Source organism: Mus caroli, chromosome 10 (assembly GCF_900094665.2).
Source record: "Mus caroli chromosome 10, CAROLI_EIJ_v1.1, whole genome shotgun sequence".
Taxonomy (NCBI): domain Eukaryota; kingdom Metazoa; phylum Chordata; class Mammalia; order Rodentia; family Muridae; genus Mus; species Mus caroli.
In genome coordinates, this window is record NC_034579.1 from 54,885,276 (window position 1) to 54,908,104 (window position 22,829).

The 22,829-nt window shown below is 51.9% G+C and overlaps 1 protein-coding gene across 1 annotated transcript in view; it reads right to left on the bottom strand.

Annotated features, from left to right (window-relative positions):
* Cdh23 (cadherin related 23) overlaps positions 1–22,829 on the bottom strand; it is a 382,497-nt gene that overhangs the window by 108,897 nt on the left and 250,771 nt on the right. The window contains exons 16-23 of the mRNA XM_029482781.1: positions 22,069–22,174; positions 21,353–21,480; positions 15,822–15,894; positions 14,098–14,214; positions 8,473–8,585; positions 7,277–7,384; positions 1,271–1,460; positions 794–939 (exon numbers count right to left, since the gene is read on the bottom strand). Of these exons, the coding sequence (XP_029338641.1) occupies positions 794–939; positions 1,271–1,460; positions 7,277–7,384; positions 8,473–8,585; positions 14,098–14,214; positions 15,822–15,894; positions 21,353–21,480; positions 22,069–22,174 (981 nt within the window). The remainder of the gene's footprint in view (positions 1–793; positions 940–1,270; positions 1,461–7,276; positions 7,385–8,472; positions 8,586–14,097; positions 14,215–15,821; positions 15,895–21,352; positions 21,481–22,068; positions 22,175–22,829) is intronic.

A 22,829-nucleotide genomic window follows, 5' to 3' on the forward strand; every position in this document is an offset into this window, starting at 1 on the left:
AGTGTGCTCTGGGTCACACAGCAAGAGTGGTAGAATTGGGATGTACATGGATAATGGTTGGACTCCAATGCTTCTCTTTTTGAGGTGGTGGGGATTGGAACTCAGGACCTTTTTCATGTTAGGAATACATGCCGCTTTGCATCGATCTCCCCTGGCCCCAGCTCAAAAGTCCACAATCTCAACCTTGAAAGTCTCTCAGAGTTCCTAAGGTGCTCCTGGTAGGACATCATGTTCTCTGAATCAACACCTTTAAGGCTTCCCAGTCTAGAAGGGTGATGGGCACTGGGAGAGAGGCCCTGCCTCTTCTGGGCCGTAGGGGGTTTGAACGTCTCTTCAAAGCTTTCTTCTGTATGGGAAGGGTCTCATTTTTACAGTTGCTTGAGGGCTCACAGGGGTGCTAAGCCACAGGTGTCTGACATTTTGTTCTAGAACTATCTACAGCTTTCGGGGTTGGCCCATTGGGCTAGATGCCTCCCCCCCCAAGAATGGGGGAAACTTCCAGAGTTAGCTTCCCAGAATCCTGCCCATGTTCTTCATTTCTGTTTCTGACTGATCCTATCTCTCCAAATCTTTCAGTGTTTCCAGACTCAGCTCAAGTGTCTGTCCCTAGGGGCCTCCCAGACTTCCTCAGCCACTGTAAGTCTCTCAGCACCAGTTGTCCCAGGCTACTTGGCATACATGCTGTTGGGGGTCTTAACTGGCATCCCTAGCCCTCATGAAAATGCTTAGTGTGAGGCACACAGGGATTCCCCCTTGGCCCACAGGGACAAGGCAAAGTGAGTCCCATACTTACCTGGTAGACAGAGACCCCTGCCGGGGTGCCCTCAAGAATCTCAGCCACAAAAGGCAGGTTCTGGAAGGTGGGGTCATTGTCATTGAGATCCAAGAGGTTCACAAAGACCGTGGCACTGCTGGTGGCCTTCAGAGGGGGTCTGCCGCCTGAAAGGTCAAGGGAGAAGGGGGCAGAGATGGGAGACTGAGTATCAGAGGAAAGTGATGGAGAAAGGGAGGGATATACAGAGCCCCATCCTACTCCCCCAGTGTCCTGTGAGGACGGGGCTTAAGTCATGGGTCTCTTCCCAGTTTCTCCCTGCCATAGGGTGCCCTGGGGACAGTCACATCTGGAATGTAGACACCAATCTATTCTTAGTAGGGAGATGCCCTTCCTGAGCAGGCTCCAGGACCCCTAAGGACCACCCACAGGGTCATCCCCAAAGGTCAAGAGCCTCTGCCTATGTGGAAGCCGGGGGATGGATGCGGGAGTCCGTACAGTCTGTGACAGAGACAATGATCTTTCGCATGAGCTCCGCTTCCACGGGGTCAGGGTTCTCGCGGTCCAGCATGACGTGGGTGGTGCGGATCTTGCCTGTGGTGCTGTTCAGACTATAGAACTTGTTAGGGGGATGGATGCTGTACACCAGGGTGCCATTCTCCCCCAGATCTGGGTCCACAGCTACCACCTGTCCAGAAAGGAAGAGACCTCTTACTGAGGGACATGGCAGTCCCTGGTCCAGACCCAAGTGCAGATGCAGGAACAGGCATCAGGCTCTGTTAGGAGCAGGAAGTGGGCGGGCCACAGAATACACCAGTACTGAAGTCTGGGTTCTCTGACATCTGCACTGATCCGCTGTCTACAGGGAAGTCCCTTTCTTACTCAAGTGTGGCTGCCTCATGTAAAACAGTGTGATGGGTAGGCATCAGGAGGGTGGCTAGGGATGGGGTTCAGTTGGTAAAGCACCTGTCTAGCATGCATGCAGCCCTGGGCTCCATCCTCAGTACCACATAAACCAATGCAAGCTGATTTCTTAGGTCTCGGGGGTTAGAAGCAAGGGATCAGAAGTTCCAGGCTTGGGAGCTGGGAAGGCTGGGAGTCCCGCCCCTCTACTGAGCTTTGGGGAGCCCTGGGTTGTAGAATCTGAACAGTTATCAGAAGGCCTTTTATCTCGCCCTCTGGCAGTTCTGGTTGAGGATTTAAAAAGCCATTGGGGCTCTGTGACACCACTGCCTGGGCAGGGAGTCATTAGCTGGGACCCACTCTGGGGAGGTAGGAAACAGAGCCCAGAGACGCATAGGGCAGGCTCAAGGTCACACAGCATTAGCCTTGTGCCGATCCTGTTCCCTCTCTGGTAGTGTCCCAGAGTCCGGAGACAACAGTGGTTTACACCCCTCAAACCACCATTCCTCTGTGTTGTAGAACATGATGACATCACAGGTAGACAGGACCGTGCGGAGGGGGGTGCGGGGGTGGGGTGGGAGGAGAGGATGGCTGCAGTCTCAGGGGCTGCATTAGGACAATGCCATTAACTTCATGATACGGGGCAATGACAGCCAGGGTTGGTCAGCTCCTTCGTCTCACTTGGTGTGAGCTTTTATGCGCTTGCAGCAGAATCTGTCCCCGCTCTGGCTTAATCCTTAGCTGAGGTGTCTCTGGGGTCACTAGACCAGAACAGATAGATATATGACATGTGGCCAGGGGTTCTACTTGTCATCATCTCTGGGTTCTGGGGGCAGGGAGAGAGGCTTACAGGGCATGTCCCTCACCAGTGAGGCTCTCTTCACCATAGGCATCTCACTCCAGACTCCCCTTATCCTATGCTCTCCCTAGCCTTGCAGTAGCTGAGGGATACAGAGGGGTCCCCACCTTCCAGCCCTTGATCCCTTCACTGTACTGTGACCATGTTGTCTCTGGCTTCTATGATGGGCCCCCACCACCCCATTTTACAACAGGAGACAATTCATCCCGGGCGCAATTCAAGCCAGGCTGCATTGTGTCACTGAGGGGAGCAAGTGCGCCTTGAGTTTCTGTGTCTCAACCGTTACAGAAGGGACACGCCTCTTCATCCCTGTTCTTCGGGATGGGGAAACCAAGATGTGAAGCCAAAACAACCTAGGCCAGGTCAGCACGTGCTGTCAATTTCATAGTGAGAGAAACGGTACGGCACAGGACACCAGAGAGCTGCTCCATACTCTAGCAGTGAGTGGGCGCTGGCCTTTGGTCATGGGGTGGAAAGTGGGCCTGGGAGAAGACAGAGGCTGAGACCCTGCCTGGTGGCTCCTCCCGGGCAAGCCTGTAGACTCACACTTTCCCCTCATCTATTTTCCATTTCATGCTCGTCATTTTTCTCCCGCCTGACGGGGAATAATTCTCTCCCTCTCCCTCTTCTTTATTTTGCTGGAGGGCGGTGAAAGGCTCTAAATCAATGCCCATCAGCAGGTCCTTGAAGGAGACCACAGGAGAAACAGGGAGAGCTGGGTCCACGCTCATTGCGGGAAGAGAGAGAAAGACAAGGGAGACATGTGGCCTGCAGTGTATGCCCATCAGGTAGACACCTCTGGAGCTCACATGTCTGACACACTGAGGCCCCAGGAATACATGTGCTCTGCCAGCTCAAAGGGCACTAGATGAAGGGACACATGGGTGCAGGTTTATCTGCCAAAGACTCTGGGAAAGCCTGGGTTTCCATCACGGTGGGCTTCTGGGGTCAAGGCTATTGCTTATGTTACTGTGGCCCTTGGGCCACCAACAGATTCTCCAGTTGGGGAGGAGACAGTACAGACACAGCCAGAGGCTGAGTGGAGATGGGGCTAAGCTTACCATCCCGGCGGCTGAACACAGCCGTATACAGTGAGCCCTGGAGAGATATTGCTCAGCTGGGGTGTGTCAGGCTGTGACTCCACAGTGAACCAGACAGACAGACTGCTGGTGGCAGTGGCTGCCAGGTCTCAGTGCTTTCGGCATTTCGACTAATCAAAACCCAACACAGGGACCTGGGGTGATGGCCTGGTGGGCAAAACAGTTGCCACTCAAGCCCAGTGACCCAAGTTCAAATCCTCAGAACCCACATAAACACCAGAAGCAAAAGCATACAGCACCGGCGCGTGATGCCAGACCCTTGGGGCAGGATGCAGGCAGAGGCAGACGAACCCCTAGAATCTCTTGGGCCAGATAAGCCTGGAGAACGGGGTGATGAATGACGGGAGACCCCGACCCAAGCAAGGTGGAGCACAAGGTTTGACAGCTGAGGTGGTCATACCTTACACATATACACAGCACAGCACACACATATACCCGCAAGATCTCACCACAGCAGTTTCAACTGGAGACTCTTACCAGCCCCATTTTCTAGGGAGTGGGAGGGAACACAGAGAGGGTCAGTAACCTGTCTAAGACCACAGAGCTGACGACTGGTGTCACTGGAATTAGAACGCAGGTCCTTTGGTGCCAGAGGCTGCCTATTTATCCACTAAGCTAGCTTCTTCCTTATATGTAGGTAATTTAACAGATAAGCCCGGACTGTGGTTTTCTCAGGAGACAGTATGAGGTGGCAGGGAACAGTGAGCTACTCAGAGGTGGCATGTTAATTTAGGATGGAGGGAGTGGGTGTGATGGAGGTCAGGAGACAGAGTCTTGTGGGGGATATGTCAGTATTCAGTCAGGGAGAGGTGAGTGTGCAAGCAATGGAAAGGTCAGTGTGTGAGTGTGTGTGTGCGTATGTGTGTGCATGCACATATGTGTATATATGTGTTACTATATGTGCACGCATGTGAATGACATTGTAGGATAGATATATATGTAGATGTGTTTTTGTTAACACGTATGTGAGTACATGTATGTGTAGGCATGTGGTAGGTGTGGGAAGGTAGGTCAAGAGGCAGGCCAGTCCCAGCCAGCATTGCCTTCTTATTATTCTTGGCTCTTCGCTAACCACTCTCTGTTACAGCTGCCTTTCCTGTGCCTCACCTGGGCTGCAGGGAGACCCCAGGCCCCGGGGCCTTGTCAAAGGCATTACAATGCACTCACAGACGTGTTTCAGGGGTTATGAAACAAAGCATCTCTATGGTGATTCGTCTTGAAATGACTTTTCTGTAACCAACTTAATTAATGAGTAAGCCACTTGGTTTCTGGTTTCTTGGCACTTAACACATGCAACCTGGAGTTCTACCAAGTTCTGGAACATTCTTACATCTAGAGAATCTAACCTAGAATTTGCCTTTCTGTGTAATTAAACATCTACAAACTCTACATTTCCTGATACCAAAGCTGCACATTACATTTGCCAGTTGCTTAATATAACACACTTTTAATTTTGATTTTGCTGTCTTCTTCCTGAGACACTCAGGACTGTAGCCCTGTGTCTGCCATGTTGCCTGAGTCCTACATAGCTGCTCAAGGTAACGATGGACAGGTCTTGTAGGCTATTGGTGTGTGTGTGTGTGTGTATGCATGTGCTTGTGTGTGTGCATGCATGTGTGGGTGCATGTGTGTGTGTATGCATGTGCTTGTGTGTGTGCATGCATGTATGGGTGCATGTGTGTGTGTATGCTTGTGCGTGTGCATATGTGCATATGTATGTGCATGTATGTGTGTGTGCAGGATAGTTGTCCTTCTCTATCATGCTCTGACACATTTCCCTAAGACAGGGTTTTTGCTGAAGTGGGAGCTAGGCTGGTGGCCAGCAAGCTCCAGCAATCCCGTGCCTGCCAGTCATTGTGCTGGGGATATAGATACTTGGGTACAAAGCCCTGCCCAGCTTTCTATGAGTACTGGGAAATATGTGTTAATATATGTGTGTTTCAGGTGCATGGGATACAGGATGGATGTGAATGTAGATGTGTTTTTGTTAACACATATGTGAGCACCTGTATGCGTACGTGTGTGGTAGGAATGGGAAGGTAGGTTAGGGCCAGTCCCAACCAATATGAATATGAAGTGTCGTGAGCAGACACTCTCACCACTGAGCCACCTCTCCACCCTGACTCCGGCTTTTATGCTGGATAAGATGGGAGCCAGTGGTGAGTCTGGGGAGAGTATGACATGAGGCCGCTCTGGAGGCAGAGCCTCCACACTAAGTTCTAGCACAAAGCCCCTGGTGGCTGAAGGCTTCTGCAGTCTAGAGAGCAAAGAGCACCCCTAACTCCCTATAGAGGACCTCCATCACTTGGCTCTCAATTTCTTGTGGGAGGAATTTTCCAGAAACATAGTGACAGATGGGTGGTTCAGAGGTGGGCATTCCAGAGCCACTCTTGGGAATCCCAAGTTGGGAACCTGGAGATTATTTTGAGCCTGCACCAGGGTGCCCACAAGGTGGCAGCAGAGAGTGCTGTGGGACCAGTGCCTTAGAGAACCCCTGAAAGAACCTCAGCTAGAGACTTCTAATTATAGCCCCCAGCTTTGAAAACCCATGCATTCTAGATCACCCACCCTGTCTTGCTGCTTGGGATTCTCAGGAAGGGGACAGGATGAGCTGCTGAGGACCACTCAGATCTTCAACACGTGGAAGCACTGGATAACCACACCCCCTTCCCTCTCAGTCCTTCCTTCCTTCCGGGTTTCTACTCTCCCTATCTGGTCCAGGTCTCTTTCAGCATCTCACGACAGTGCTGCGTGAGAACCCTGAGGTTAGGTACCAGGTGTGGGTGGAGCAGGTTCTCAGAGCCTGATGCAAAGCCACTGAACCTGCCCCATTCTATAGGATTCTCCAGTTCTTCAGAGCCTAGGGCTCTGCCAGGTATCCCGTGAGTCTACAGAGGGACAAGGGCTGGGTCAGGTGGGCTCTAGATCCTTACTGAAAAGCCTGCAGGCCTGAGTTCAAGGCCCCACACTACCTCTCTCTGGTTCTGGGGCCTTGAGCTCTGAGTCCTGCTGTCGGGGGAGGGGGGGAGATGGGGGAGGTATCCTGAGAAAGAGAGATTTCACGAGGCATTCCTGGGGAAGTGTAGGACAGACGACAGATCAGGTACTCAGTCAACAGGACTACCGAGAGCTGTCAGAGTTCGTTGTCATCACAGGAGTGTCCAGTGGTCGTTGGCTAGACATGTGGGGACTACCCTTCCTCGACAGGACTAAATGGAGTTCAAAGGTTAGGGGAGGACAGGCATACAAATGTGAATCTGAGAATTGGGTAGAGCAAGTGGGCCACAGGCCTCGCCTGCTCTTGCAAGCCAGCTTCCAGCCTGGGGCCCAGCATCTCTGGTGTGTTTCCTATCCCTGTTTTAAGTCGTATCCTGGACATAGCAGGTGCACACAGGATGTGGGGTGAACACCAGGCATCCTCTGCCATAGAATCTCTGGGGTAAGCCTCAACCCCATGCTGAGGTAGCCCTGGGAGGATGACGTGGGACAGAACTAGCCAGGCCAATGGCGGCAGTGCCTCAGTGGTAAAGAGCATGAACCAGCTTGGGATGAAACACCAAGTCTCTGGCAGGCCAGGGGAATCATGGGGGGAATTCACCCACCATGGCAAGGTTGCCTGGCACTTGCTGTGCCTCTGCTTACCGTGGTCACATCAGAGTCTGGAGGTGTCATCTCTACCAGGTTGATGTAGTAAGGAGCATCCTTCCAGGTAGGGTGGTTGTCATTGATGTCTAGGAGGGTGACGTTCACCTGTGGACCACAAGGGGCACTGTGGTCCATGACAGCTGACAAGGGCAAGGGCAGGGGCAGGGGCAGGGACATGCAGGGGTCGCGGTTCCAATTGCTATGCCTGTCACCTTATTTCAAGGAGAGCCTAGGTTGTCAAGGGCAAGGTGGGACTAGGTCCCTCCAAAGGAGGGAGTGTAGGTGCTGTCCCAGGAGGAGCCAGAGAACAGATAAGGTATCTGAAATCCTCGTTGTAATCCAGGCTTCTCTCAGCCACTTGGTCTTGGTGGAGGTAAAGATGACCTCCCCTCCCAGTTGGGGACCCGAGAGAATCCTTTGAGCTTCCCAGTTCCTCTGATGGCAAGAATGGGGCAGCTTCCTGAGGTGGGCAGGGACCATGGAGCAAGGTGAAGCAAGAGGCCTCCCGAGGGAGCCCAGGACAGTGTGGGGAGGGGGACTGGATGTGGCTGAAGCACCAGATCACCCCACTGTGGGTGTTTCTGTCTCGGGGTCCCTTTGTGCTCCTCACTGTCCCTGCTCTCCCTTCTGCCACCAGGCTTCCACTCTCTCCTCCCGAGGCTCCTTTGTGGTGAGGCGGCCTTGATGGGACCCTGGGCCTTCCCTTCTCAGAGGCAGGGAGACTCAGCACTATAGGTGTTTGTAGGTGAGGCAGTGGCCAGTCCCTCGGGAAGTGTGGCTTCTGCTTAGATGTTTTGGAGAACATGAGAGGATTTTGGGGTTCATGTCCTCTGCCGCTTGCTACTCTGCTGGGCCTTTGGAATAGCATGGAAGTACTATTCTATTGTGCTCTCCTGGGTGTCCTGTGTCCCGGCGGCAAGGCCTTCCTTTCCCCACGGCCACTGTCTGCAGAAACCACCTCATAGTGTCTCACCCTGGTTCAGGACATGGTACCCAGAGGCCTGAGAAGGAGAACTGAAGGGGAGCAGGGAGGAGGGACCTGGACAGCAGGGAGGAGGGCCCTGGTCATCAGGGAGGAGGGCCCTGGTCATCAGGGAGGAAGACCTGGTCATCAGGGAGGAGGGACCTGGTCAGCAGGCAGGAGGGACTTGGACAGTAGGGAGGAGGGACCTGGACAGTAGGGATGTACTCACTGTAGCAATGCCAGTTTTCTGGTTGTGGCCCACACCGCCATCCACAGCACGCACGATGAGTATGTATTCAGACTTGGTCTCTCGGTCCAGCAGAGATGTAGTGGTGATTTCTCCTATAGGACAGACAGGGGGATGAGTAAATGGGAGCATGCAGGGAGAAGGAAATAGACGTAGAGATATACTTGCAAGCCGCAGTTGGCCAGTCATGCGGCCATGGCTTCTGCAACTACTCTGGGCCCATCTGAAAGGGGAAAGCAGCTGCGTTTCAGAGGGGGCCTAAGAGCTGGGCGACAGTACCCCACAACGAGGCAGGGGCTGGCAGAGTAGGAGGGCCACTTAGTACCAGACACACTCACAGACACCTCTGGCTTAGGTGTGATGTCATTTTTCTGGCTTTACCAGCTCACTCTAGTTACTTCCGTCCCCTGTGCCTCAGTTTCCATACCTGCCAAAAGGGAACTGTGACAGGACAGTTTCACAGTAGGGCTATTGTGGGAGTCATTTAGTTAATGTCATGGAAATCCTCAGAATAGCCCCAAGCTCCATCTAGGCTACAGTCACTGGGAGTACAGTCGCCAGTGGCAGGCGGGCGCAGCTCAGGCTGAAGTTCACACGTGCTGTAGCTTGTGGTTCAGGCCCGGGCATGCAAGTCAACAGTGTGAGAGCTACAGTGTGCGATCCTACAGTGTGAGAGCTAACAGTGTGCAAGCCTACAGTGATAGAGCTACAGTGTGCGATCCTACAGTGTACAAGCTACAGTGTGCAAGCCTACAGTGAGAGACCTACAGTGTGCAATCCTACAGTGTACAAGCTATAGTGTTCGATCCTACAGTGTGCTAGCCTACAGTGTGTGGGCCTACAGTGAGAGAGCTACAGTGTGCGATCCTACAGTGTATAAGCTACAGTGTGCAACCCTACAGTGTGCTGGCCTACAGTGTGTGGGCCTACAGTGTGCAAGCCTATAGAGCTCTGAATTAACAGTCATACTATACCCATCACTGGTATAATAATACCAGCAGAACTTTTCTCTTTCTTTCTTTTTCTTTCTTTCTTTCTCTCTCTCTCTCTTTCTTTCTTTCTTTCTTTCTTTCTTTCTTTCTTTCTTTCTTTCTTTCTTTCTTTCTTTCCTTTCTTTCCTTTCTTTCCTTTCTTTTCTCTCTCTCTCTCTCTCTCTCTCTCTCTCTCTCTTTCTTTTTAGTGGGCAAACAAGTTATTAGCACTTACATTTAAATTAAACCACATTTCTGTCAGCTGTGTTCTGCTGTCCTTTGTTCTTCTGTGTCACTGGAACGTCAGGTAGCCCTTTTTTTGCTTCTTGGTGCGTATGTGCATGTGTAGGTTGTCATGTGTATGACAACCTTGAGTGTTGCATCTCAATGGGACACAGGACTAACTGCTTAGACTAGGCAGGGTGGCTGGTGATTCCCAGGAATCTGTGTGTCTGTCTCCCCAGCACTGGAGGACAAGCAAGTGACACTATGCCTGACATTTTTATACAAGTTCTGGGAATTGAACTCAGGCCCTCAGGCTGCGTGACAAGCTCTTTTCCAATGGAGCCATCTCTCTCCCAGACCACTTGGTAGTCTTGTACCTGTAAGTGTTTGACACACAGCTTCCCAAAGAGAACACAAGCCGGTTGTTGATTTCCGTGGTATAAAGACTCCCACCAGAACCAAATCAAGTCGCTGATGCCAGGGCTTTGACCATGATGCTCCCAGAGCAGCCATGGCCAGCAGAGCTGGGCACATCGCTATGGCCAGGGCAAGCCCCTGCCCATGGTGTTACCAGGGAGGGCTTCTACTTGGAGAACAAAGACCCAGATGTGAATTCTGTCTGTAACTTCCTTCCTGGAATGGATGTCCCCAGGAGGAGGCTGAAGCTCTTTGAGTTTTGGCTTTCTCACTGTCAGAAGGGAGGGGCCCAGAACGCCTTCTGCCTTCCCTTTGGAGCTGTTACAAAGATAAAAGGTGGGGCTACGGGATGGCTCCATTAGTAAAGGACCTGCTCTGCAAGCATGACGACACAAATTCAATCCCAGGACCCGTGTTAAAGCCTGGCAAGGCAGCATGTACTTGGGACCCCAAAGCTGTGGGGAAAGTGGAAACAGGAGGATTCCTGGAGTTCATTGGTTAGGGTGGCTGAATCAGTGAGCTCCAGGTCCCCCAGGTTCAGTGAGAAACTCTGCTCAAAAACTAATATGGCCAGTGATTGAGGACTCCTAACAGCCTCCAGTCTTCATGTACTGAAACACACACACACACACACATGCACATACATACACACATGTGCACACACATGCACACATGCATGCACATACACACACACTGTACATGTATGCACACACATGCACACACATACACACAGATGTACACACATGCACACATGCATGCACACACACATACACTGCACATGCTGCACACACTCATATGCACATGTACATACACATGCACACACATATGCACACTCACATGCATACATACACACCTGCATGCACACATACATACACACACATGCACACAAGTACACACAGGTGCACACACATGCACACACATACACACTGTATATGCCTGCATACACACTCATATGCACAGGTACACACATACATACACACATATATGTACACACATGTGCATGCACACCTGTGCACATGATGCACACATGTGCATACACACTCACATGCACATATACTCATGTGCACACACTCACGTGCACACACACATATGTACACACACATGCACATGCATGCACACACAATGAAGAAACTCTAGGTGAAACTCTCACCTCTCAGAAGCAGATTATTTTATTCCAGTGGATTGAAAGAGTTTCCCAAGGCAGGCAAGGGCTTATGTGGTAGCCATTTTACTTATTTTATTTTATTTTTTATCTATTTTTTTTTGTTCCTATTGTCTAAGCTGTGTGACATGAGGCAAGCTACTTAACATCTCTGTGCTAACATGGGCATTGGGACAGCTGTTTCCCTGAGTCCCCTTACATTCACATTTCTCTCCCTGACATACCACCTGTCCTGGGCTGAGCAGGAGCCAAAGTTGGGAAACAAGGCAACGAAGGTGCCAGCACCAGGTACCACAGCCTGGCCAAGGTCTGCCCAGAGAGCCATGCTCCTCACTGGGTGGCAACCATTAATGAATTTCTGGGGCTAGGAAAATTAATCTGTAAAAAGTTTTAAATGTGAACTTGTATTCGTGATAGATGGCTTTTCCCATCTGGGAAATTAGAATCAATTAAGGCCACCTCTGTGTAGCAGGCCTGGCTAATGCGACCAAGGACCTCAGAGGAAAATGTTCCTACCTTTGGGTTGAGGACATGTTACAGCAGCAGAAAGGCATCCTTATTGTAGGCCCTGGGGTGGGGCTGGAGTCCCTGACCTGCAGCAGGATGTATGGGTGGTGGGATATAGCTCCAATATGGTTTTATGGGCCCTAAAAGTTAATATCTGAGTTCTGGGTCAGCTGGTCAAACTCTGAGTGACCTCAGTCAAAATTTTGAGTTTGGCTCTTGCCTCAGTTTTCTCATCTGGAAAATGGGGGTAATGCTGGAAAGGAAACGAGATAGTACTGGGCTCTTGGTTTGTGTTCATGAATGGTGCTGAGACACCATCTGCAGGTTCCATATCTGTGGACTAACCTCTCCTTGGATCAGAAATGCTTTAAGAATTGTATCTGGGTTGAGCATTCAGACTGTTTTTCTTGTCATTCTTCATACAATATAGTGTAACCAGTTTTTGTTTGTTGTTTGTTTGTTTTGTGAGATGGAGGTCTCACATGGCCTGCGTAGCCTGGAACAACTTTGGGTGTTAATCCTAACTTGCCAACTTATATTTGAGATGAGGTCCCTTGTTTGTTGCTATGTAGCCCAGGCTGGCTCATCTGTAAGCTACACTCTCCTGTCTCTGCCTCCCATCTCAGTGCAGGAGTGCTAGGCTTACGGACACACATTACTGCATCCATCTCTCTGTGGGTTCTGAGAATCAGAGCTTACATTCTCACATTGCCCAGCAAGCACCACTGGGCCATCCCCCCATCCCAGGCTAGCTCTTTATGAAGAATACATGTCGCATGCAGCATTCTTAGTGATTGAGGAATGACTTAAAGGTGCTAGGAGCTATGTGTGGGCTACCCGCAAACACTGCCATTTTCCCTAAGGGATGGCAATGCTTTGCTGTCTCTGGGATTCATGGAACCGAACCCTGTGCACATTCTGAGGTGGGACCATTGCTTCTTGGAAATGAGGCTTGCTAAGGAGGCTTCCTTGAGACTAGGAGGAAGGCTGACGTGGAAGGAGAGACTATGTGACTCTGGCTCTCCTCCTCTGTCCTTGTATACAACGATAGCACCATCTTCCTCAAGAGCTTTGAAAGGAAGAGCAGGAATAAGAGCTGGAAGGCCAACCTTGGTCCAGGAGTCACAGACACCAGGAAGGTCCTGCTGGACTACTGACTGCCCGGGGCAGGGATGGCAAGATCCTTGCTCCCTGACCAGGGTAAGCTGTTGCTGAATGGTGATCATGAATGAGGCATGGACCCCCAGACTTTCCAGTAATGAGATAGCCCCTGCCTACTCTGGCCAAGGAATCATGTAACAAAGGTGACAGATGCCCCTTTCAGGCCTGGCCTGTCACATCCACCTTATACAATGACCCTAGTGTTTTCTCCTTTTCCAGGGAACTTGGAGCCACAACATGGAAGGGACCTGGGCTGACAATTGTCATAGGAAAGGCCACCCACTGGACACCTGCCACACTGCTGTATGTTCCTATTGCTGTGAGTCACTGAGAGTCTGGGATAAGCCTGTTAGCATCTAGAGTTCCTTCAAATTTACAGAAATGCCCCCTAGAAGCAGGTGACCAGCATACCCATACAGCTGACCTGGACCCCAAGAGGATCATACTGTAGTCTTCCTATGCTCTACCATTGAAATAGGCACCTTCCAAATGAGCACACAGAGCCCCAAATTCTCCCCAGGCATGCTGAACATCCTGGGATCTGTTCTCTCTCTCTTTTACTTTAAGGAGGAGAGAGAAGTGAGGTGTACAGAGAGTCTTAGAAAGGGCACAGGACAAACAGAACTGCAGATGGGAGCCCCTGGTGAATATACAGAAGAAATAACAGGAGGAACTTTGTTCTGTACTTCCTATAGGCTGATTTTAGGTGTGCTTATCACAGTCTAGTGCATACAACGGCTCTAGTGCACACAATGGCTCTTGTGCACACAACAGCTCTAGTGTATACAATGACTCTAGTCCACACGACAGTTCAGAGGCAACACTGGTGTGTATGAAGAGGAGCCCAGGTTTAAGATCCAAGTAAGCAGCCATGGTAGAAGATGATTAGGGGTGAACACACCCCTGACGGGTAGTGAATGCCAGCTCTTTGGAAAATGAACAGCTTTAGCCTCTCTTTGCCCTCGAGAGGCACAGCATGGTGGCCATGTCTGTGGTGAGGTGGCCCAGGGTAAGATGAACAATTAGCGCTAGAGCAACTATTTCAGAGGTTCAACCAGGCACTTAAGTCCAGCTTGCTACTAACAGCAGGGGAAGAGACCATGGTCCCTGACTGGCCCAGGAAGGGCAGCCTGATGGTGCAGAGCAACAGGCTTGGGGGCTCACCAGAGCGGGCATTGATGCGGAACTGCGAGGAGCCCTCCAGCGAGTAGATGATAGACTCCTGCCCATACTCCCGAGAGCGGTCCAGGTCCGTGGCATTTAGGAACAACACTGTGGCTCCTTTAGGAAGAGAGAGAGGTAGGAGGTTGCTCTTCTGACCCCTTCACTCCATGACATTACATCCTGGAACCTGTAGTGACCGTGCCTCTAGGAGTTAGAGAGCCTGACAGGTAAGTTACCCTAGGAGGCTAAGTGGGTTCAGGTCTCCACATGGGTAAGGCTGGGCCTGGGATAGGGTCTTCTCCCTTCCCCTCCCCCAGACACTTGGCCCAGCTTCCAAGAGCACAAAATGTCCCCTAACCTTGCCTGGCTGTCCTGTGGATCAAATTCACCCAGATCCACTGGCATTCATTTGAGGCCAGAGAAACCAAGCACCCAGTTAAATTATTCTACATTTACTCTACATCCTATTGTTGGTCCTGTTTTATCTTATTCATGGCAGAATTTATAAAGGGCTTTATTTTCTTGTTAACATCCAGTGAAGAAGGCCTTTGGTCTTTCTCTTCTTTTCCATCTATAGAGAATCCTGGGTTTGAGGAGGGGTTGGTTATCCCTGCAGTCCTGGACAGACCCCACAAGTGGTCTGTCTTATGGCTGTGCCCACCCAGTCTTTGGGCTGCAGCACCAGCCTGCTCGTGGGGGCACTCAGAGGTTGGGTGTCATCCCAGGTTAGAGCTCCATGGCCCTTAGAAGAGCACCTTAGACACTTCTTCCTCTGCAGATGACCCAACAGGGGTCATTAGGTCATCTGCATGAGGGGCTTCTGGGAAGGCTCCCTGGGAGAAGTACACAGGTGCCAGGCACTGGAAGACCAGCAGTCTCCAAGAGAAGCATGCATCAGGCAGGCCCCTTCCGGGTGGCCAGGGGCCTCAGATGTACTTTTTTTTTTTTTTGATCCTGGGAACATGAGATAGGAAGAGGATTATGTATCTTAGGGAAAGACCTTGTCTTTGCAGAGTGTCTGGGAGGGTAGGGAGCACTGAGTGTCTTTGGTAGGGATAATCTTTAGGTGATGCTAGACACAGGAATATGGGCATTGGCACAGCCTGGCACCCAACTCACTCACCTTCAGATACTGGATTGGTACCCAGAGGCTCTGCTCAGGCCCCAAAACATGGAAAGGCACCCCTCTAGCTCTGGCTATATTGATGTCAACTGTCTCTAAGTTTAGCCGTGCTGGATACTGTCTCCTACTCTACACCAGGGCTCAGAAGTCTTTGCCATATGCATATCCCCTGAGGACTGCACACTTGGAGGTGAAGGTGAAGCTGCCCGTCTGCCTCAAGGACAGGGACCCACATGTGGAACTTGTGGTGCTGGCTCAAGTTGGGCCTTCCATTGCCAGGCTTCTACTGGAATATACGTCGACGTCCACCCTTCAAAGCCACCCCACTAAAAGCCATGGCTCCTGGGATCTGACTCATGGTAGCAAGTCTCAGGACACCCCACACTCCAGATTCCTTCATCGGGATTGTGTGATTAAGCATCTTCTACTATTCTTTTTTCCACGGGACTGGCTGCAGATGAACGTGACCCAGTGTCCAATGAGGGTCCTGCACATGGTAGCTGACAATAACCAGATGCCCCCAGAGACTTCCCTGGTTTGTTATGGATGCCTGGGAAGCTGACAGTGGCCCCTCCCCCAAATGTATGTACCAAGGCTGTACCTGCCATGATGTTCTCCAGCACAGACACGAAGTAGGCGGGCTTGCTGAAGGTGGGAGGGTTGTCGTTCTCATCCTGGAAGGAAAGCACATGGATCAGCATGTCGGGAAGGTACTCGGCCAACTTTGGGTAAAAGTAGGAACCAAGGGGAAGTTTGGGAAGGGTGGCCCTGAGGGTCTCTGGCCTCTCTGTATCACCAGAGGCTAGGGTATTATGAAAGCCAGGAGTCCCTCTGCCAGGCCAGTTGAAGGATAGGTTGGGTGGTCTTTAGGGAAGTATGTAAGGGTTGGGGCGGGGGATGAAATGAGATTTAGAGACAGACACTGAGTAAGATAGCAGTCAGCTTGTCTCCAGCTCCCAGTCTCCCACCTAACAGCTGCACTCCAAGCTTACTTCCAGAGGCCCAGTCCCTTAGTTCTTTCATTCCTATCCAGCGTCCACCTGATCTTCTCTCCCAGCTGAGTCAAGACACAGTGAAAGCTTCTAGAAGCTCTGCTAGAATGAAGAGAGAGGGCTGGAGAGATGGCTTAATGGTCAAGAGCACTGGCTGCTGGTCCAGAGGACCTGGGTTCAATTCCCAGCATCTACAACTCTCTGTGACTTCAGTTCCCAGGGATCTGATGCCTTTTTTTCTGGCCTCTGCCATTTGGCACTCAGCTGGTACAGAGACAATCCATTCATGTAAGCAAAACACCCAATCACATATTTTTTTTAAAATTAATTTTAAAAAGGTGAGGAAGAGGATTCGAGAGAGGGCTCAGCAATAAAGAACACTGTCTGCTCTTCCAGAGGTTCCCAGTTGAATCCCAGCACCCACATGGCAGATCACAACTCTCTGTAATTTCAGTTCCAGGGGATCTGGTACCCTTGCACAGACATACAATGCAGGGAAAACATCAATAGACATAAAAAAAATAAATGAATCTTTTTTAAAGGGTGAAGGAGAAAGGCACATCTAGTAGCACAGATATGAAAGTGTGCAGGGGCAGGTAGTGGTCAGGCTGGTCCCAGAGCCTGGACTGGCTGTAGCTGGGGTTGGACAGCCAGCTTGGTCCACCAGCTTCGCATCCTCTGGATCACCCTGGCCTGCAGCCTGGTACCTGCCAGTTCCTTCCTTTGGCTCAGCCTGTAGCAGCTAGGGATGGGAGTGGGAAGCCTGGCTGAGGGGCTAGACCAGGTAGAGATGAGCCCTGTGTTGGGGAGAACCCATGCCAGGTGCAGCCCACAGCTCCCTAAACTCTTCAGTCAGAAAAGCAAGCCTCCCGTCTTTGGGACTCTCACCAGAGCCAACTTCTGCCATCACTCACCAGGAATTCCTCCCAGTTGCCCTCTTCACTGAAGATGCTCTAGCTCCCCCGACTCTGGCTCAGCTTCGTGCTCCCCTCCTCAGCTCAACAGAGCATGGAGGAGCTCAGGAGCTGGCTGAGCATTCTGCCTTTCTCCCCATGTTGCCATATTCGATGGGCCCCACTACTAGGTCCTCAGAGCTCAGGGACCTGGGGACTCCTCCAGGGGACAGAGTTTGCATTTGCTGAACTCTTTTACTACGGTTTCTTCTGCATGAGCAAGCAGGAGAAGGATGAGACCATGCTGCCTGACCCGCCTCTCCCCAGACTCGGGACATCCCCAGCCTGCTGCATGGTCCAGGAATCGATTTGCTTCATTTCTTCCCAAATCTGTCCCCTCGCTCTGTCCTGCGTACAGGCTCACTCCCTTCCCAAGGAGCTGGGAGCTTTGGGAGTCTCCTGACACCCAAGGTCCCCACAGGCTACCCAGGACCTCACCCAGGCTGCTGGCATGGGCTCGAGTGCTTTGGGTATACACTCGGAGGCTTCTGCTCGGCTGCACGAAGCAACGTGGAGAATGTCAGCAACGGAGCACGAGGCAGAAACTTATTAGCGGTGATATTTCCCCGGATTCTGGCGCTGTACTTGCTATTAGTTCTAATTCAGTGGCTCCCTCTATAAAAGCTTATTGTCCCCTAATGGGAAATCTACAAACCGAGTTTGACTTCTTTATTAAAAACCAACAAGCAGCGGATGAAAAGGGATCACCTGGCTTCTCTCACCTGATCCTCCTCCTTGCCCAAGCCTGAAGGTTCTCTTCTGCCTCTCCCCACACGAGCCTGCGTGGGGAGCCTTCTGCCAATTATTCAATGAAAGCTGTTTCTGTTATTTTATTTTATTTTTTTTTAAAGCAAGAGAAAATCCTTTTGGCCAAGAGAGGAGGCCGCTAAGCAGAATGACAGCTATTTAAAAATCACCCACGTGCGAAATCAACCCGAAGGCGGTGACCTTTTCAAGTATGGTCCTTAGACACGAGTGACTGTGTTGTCCAAATGCCCTGCTTGGGAGCTGAGCCGATGTTCTCTGAGAGCCACAGTGGCACCTGTCTTTGTTGCCGCCTGCTCCTGCCTCCAGATGGCTGGACTAGACTCAGGGGATGTGCAGACCCCCGGGGGCTCTCTCTGCTCAGTGTCAGGAGGATGTGACAATAGGGGCTTGCTAGCTTACCTAACTGGAGAGCAGTGGAGCTTGTAATCACTCCCCCCACCACCACCATGCAGTGTCTTCTGCCTGGCTATTACCCCATCGTTCATTTACACTGGGAAAAGGATTGCTCTGGTCCCCTGGAGGGACTGAGGCAAAGAAGAGGCCCAGTCGGGTCTATTTCTCCACTGAGCCACAGAGAGCAGAGCACAGTCTGGATTTCAATGTCCCAAGGGCAGATCACAGACAGCCTGGTTGTGCCTGGTGTGGCCCCTTAACAGGAAGCAGCAATAGTCCACTGTTAACCACAGCAGGGCCACTGGGTATAGTAAAGAACTATACTTTATTTTGGTTTATTGAGATTGGGTATCGATTTGTTACCCAGGCTAGCTTAGAACTGCCTGTAGCCCAGGCTCCTCTTGAACTCATGACTGTCCTCCTGCTTCAGCCTCCCAAATTATAGCCATAAGAACTGTACTTTATTTTCTAAGACAGCCCTGGCTCAGTTAAGCCTATTCACAGGGTAGGGGTGGGGTCTCTGAAGAGTACTGGGCTCAGTCCCATGTGAGTGAGGATGACCCAGTTTTCCTAGTCTATGACTGATGAGAAAATGTCCAGTCAGATGTTCCTCAGGTGTGGGTTCAATCCCAGCTCTGTCACTAGCAAGTACAAGGATACGGGTTGGTCGCCTTCTTTCTGCCAACCTGATCTTCCTCTACCAAGGGCCCAGACGGGACTATGCTACTGGAAGCCTCTGGCGCCATGGTGGAACCAGTGAGTTTTAGTTTCCGTGGCTGATTTCACCTGTCTAGGTCAGAGTAGGCCACTGCAACCTGTCTCCCTACTCCCCTTGACCCAACGAGTGTCAAATGTCAACTTGACACCGCCTAGAGTCGTCTGATGGAGTCTCAGTCAATATATTGGCCCGTGGCCCTGTCTGAGGGATTGTCTTGGTCAATGATTGATTGAGCCCACTGTGGGCGGCACCAGCCCTAGGCAGCTGGGTCTGGGCTGTATAAGAAAGCTAAGTGCCATGAACCCTAAGTGAGCCAGAGCACTAGCAGAGTGCTCCTCCATGGCTTCTACTTCCTGCCCTGACTTCCTGTGACCTGGAAGTGTGAGCCAAATAGACCCTTTCCTTCCCAAGAAGGGCTTCATCCATTCAGAGTGTGAACGAATTTGTTCATTCATTCAGCAGAATGAAACTAGAATATGCCCCCTCCCCCTTCCCCACCCCACCCCTACCCTTACCCTTCCTAGTTTCTTGTTCCAAAGCCTAGAGAGTCCTGCTCAGCCCTGCCTCCTTCAGAGCTCTCATTTGCAAAATGTCAGGCTGGGCATGCTGTTGTTGACAGGATACAACACCTGCCCCGGCATCTGTGATGACGGGCAACATGCCAGGGACTGCCTGTGTGGGTTCAAGCCCTTTCCATGGTAACATACGGGGCAGGCACCATAACTGTCCCCATTCACAGATGAGAACACTGAGGTTCGGAGTGGCGAGAAGCACAGAGCACACAGTTAGTGGGTAACGGAGGCGGGTTCTGAGCCGCATGACCCCAGGAAGAGCCCCAAGAAGCACTGAGCTCCTCCTCTTTCATCCCACATCCCTTGGGGGCTGAGGGACCAGCATCATGCTGACTCTCCAAAGTGCCTCAAATGCAGATGGACCGGAGGGGGTGGTGGGTGGGAGGGGGGCCTGGCTGGGCCAAGGGGCAGTGTGTGGCTCTGAGGACGGTAGAGTTAGGGGCTGTGATCAGGATGGGGAAACTAAGGGAGGTGTGGTCAGGGCCAGAGGTCATATGATGAGCACTAGACACTGTGCATTTTCTGGCTCCTTGGGGCTACCTTGATGGGTTAAGGCAGGAGGAGGTAGTTCAGTGGTTTTGGACTCCCATGAGTCTCCTTTTCTTTTCCTTTGCTACTCTCGAAAGCAAAGTCCTGACCCTCTGAACACCCTGAGCTGTCCCTATCTCTGCCTGGGCTCCTTTCCCTGCCATTCCAGCGTCCCATTGTCCCCTGGGAGTTTCCTTAGGCATCCCACAGATCCCTTATCACCCCAACTCCACCCAGGTGAGTCAGGAAGTAGAGGTCTGGAAGCTGGTCCCAGCCTCGGGCTAATTAAAGGACTGGTGTGGGGCTGCCCCAGAGGCTGCCTGGAGCTGGCTGCAACTGGAAGGACAGCTGCAAGCCTGCTCTGGGGACACTGGGGACATTCCTAGGCTGTGTTCCACCCCCACCCACCCCTGCCCCTAGTATGTCCCAGCTGACAGTGCAATTTAATCCTAACCCCTACTGACATTCATTCACCCTCCCTTGCAAATAGGGAAGGGGCATGCTGGTGTGTGCTCAGGTGTGTGTGTGGTGGTGGTGGGGGGGTCCCAGGAGGAGTCCCATGGGCCTTGCTGTCAGACTACACTCTAGGTCCCCCCTGCCCCCAGTGCGGCTGAGGGAGCGGCACATGGCAAATGAACCAGTGTGGAGATGGATTCGGAGACTGATAATTTCAGACAGGAAAGCGCTAAGGTGTATTTGATATTCATGTCAGACAGGCAGCAGGTTGCGTTCAGGCCCCTTTCTATCTTCAGAGGACCAGAGAGAGGCAGGGAAAAGGAAGAGGGGTACAGAGAGGGACAGGGAAGAGGAATGGTGAGTGTCCCGTCATTCCTTTGGACTCCATGGAACTCGACTTCTGAGGACAGGATCCTTTCTGCTCTCCCTCCCTCCCTCCCTCCCTCCCTCCCTCCCTCCTCCCACTCTCTCCAGCCTTGCTTTCCAGATGACATCCCAAGGCTTCACATGAAACCAAAGCAGGGTCATACACCTCTCACTGAGCTCCAGGCCCCTGGGTCTCTCTGCTCACGGCAGGCAGGCGGCATGGCAACCGAAGCAATGGCACGATGCTCAGGGAGCAGGATTTGGGGCAGTTTCAGTGGTGGGGACACAGGCCTTTACCACGAGGCTGAGGCGAGGGAGGCCTCTGGTACTCTGAGAAGATGCATTCACCACCCTGGGGGAATAAGGCCAGTGAGCTGCATACTTACAAACACTTCAATGGTGACAGGGACAGTGCTGTAGAGCGGAGGGTTGCCAGCATCCTTGGCCATGACTGTTAGGTAGATCAGCCCATTGGGTATCTGCTCGTAATCCAGAGGGCGGCTCACACTGATCACTGGAACAGCAGGAGCAAGGACCTTAACAAACAGAGTTCAGCCACCCAGCTACAGCATTTCCCTTGCTAGAGGCAGCATGGCGAGCCTCCTGGGCCTTTCACTTAGTTTACTGACTGGCAGCGCCTGGCTCTGTGCTCAGCCCACCCACTGGCCACTATTGTGGTAACAAGGTGACTTTGTCGTTATTCTCCTGAACTCCACAGAACGCGCAGCTGAGGAAGGCCTCCTGCATCATCTCCCATTTCTTTAGATGACTTTAGAGACTCTGCCCTCAAGAAAAGGCTGCAGCCTGCGAAGGCTGGAGGTAGCCACACCGACCTCCCCAGAGGACAGTTCATCCAGCCTGCTTCCTTCATCAACTCCAGTCACCTCAGGCTTCCAGCTGTACCTGCATGGCTGGCTATGGGCCTCAGACCCAGAGCAAAGTCTGGCTGGCTTGAGACAGCTGTTGGCCTTGGGGAGCTATGACCTCTGACTATATCCTTTTCTAGCCACAGGGACCTGGCTAGACCGGAGGTGGTTGTGACAGTAAGGGTCTTACCAACTTTCTTCCCTACTGGGTCCTCCCGCCCTGTTTCCACTCGTACCTCCATAGCCTTCATATACGCTGATGTCGAAGTAGCTGCCGAAGGCGGATGCATTGACGATGCTGTAGGTGATCAGGTTGTTGGGAGGGGAGTCTTCATCTGTTGCCTGGAAGGAACAGTGTAGTCAGGGCCCGGTGAGCCCACCAAAGCCCTGGGGACAGGCAAGGGTGGCTGAGAGGCAGCTCCTCTCAGTTCTTCTTTCGATGATGTAGCTCAGGTTACTTCCTGCCCTGGGACCGCAGGGACCCTCTTGTTCCTCAACAGAAACCCACTCTCTGGCTCCCAGGAAAACTCTGTCCCTTCCCCTTGTGGGCAAAGAAATGGGCTGGAAAGTGGAGAAGCAAGGTTGGGGCCTAGAAAGTGGGGCTGGGATCCCCCAGAAAATACTTGGCTCATCAATGTCCCATCTTCTCTGTTTCAGATCCCAACACTTCAGGACTTAGTGCCTCCCTTGAGATAAGCCTGCCATGGTTGGGAATTAGTTTGTCCCAAGGGTCCGTATGGTGATGGCTTGTTCCTCAGGGTGAGGCAGTAAGGGGTAGTGGAACTTTTAAGGGGTAGAGTCTAGTGTGAGGTGGCTACTTGTCTGGAGGCTCTGAACAGCATGGATTAACGTCGTTTTTTGGGGGGCTGGTGAGATGGCTCAGTGGGTAAGAGCACCCGACTGCTTTTCCGAAGGTCCAGAGTTCAAATCCCAGCAACCACATGGTGGCTCACAACCATCCGTAACGAGATCTGGCGCCCTCTTCTGGAATGTCTGA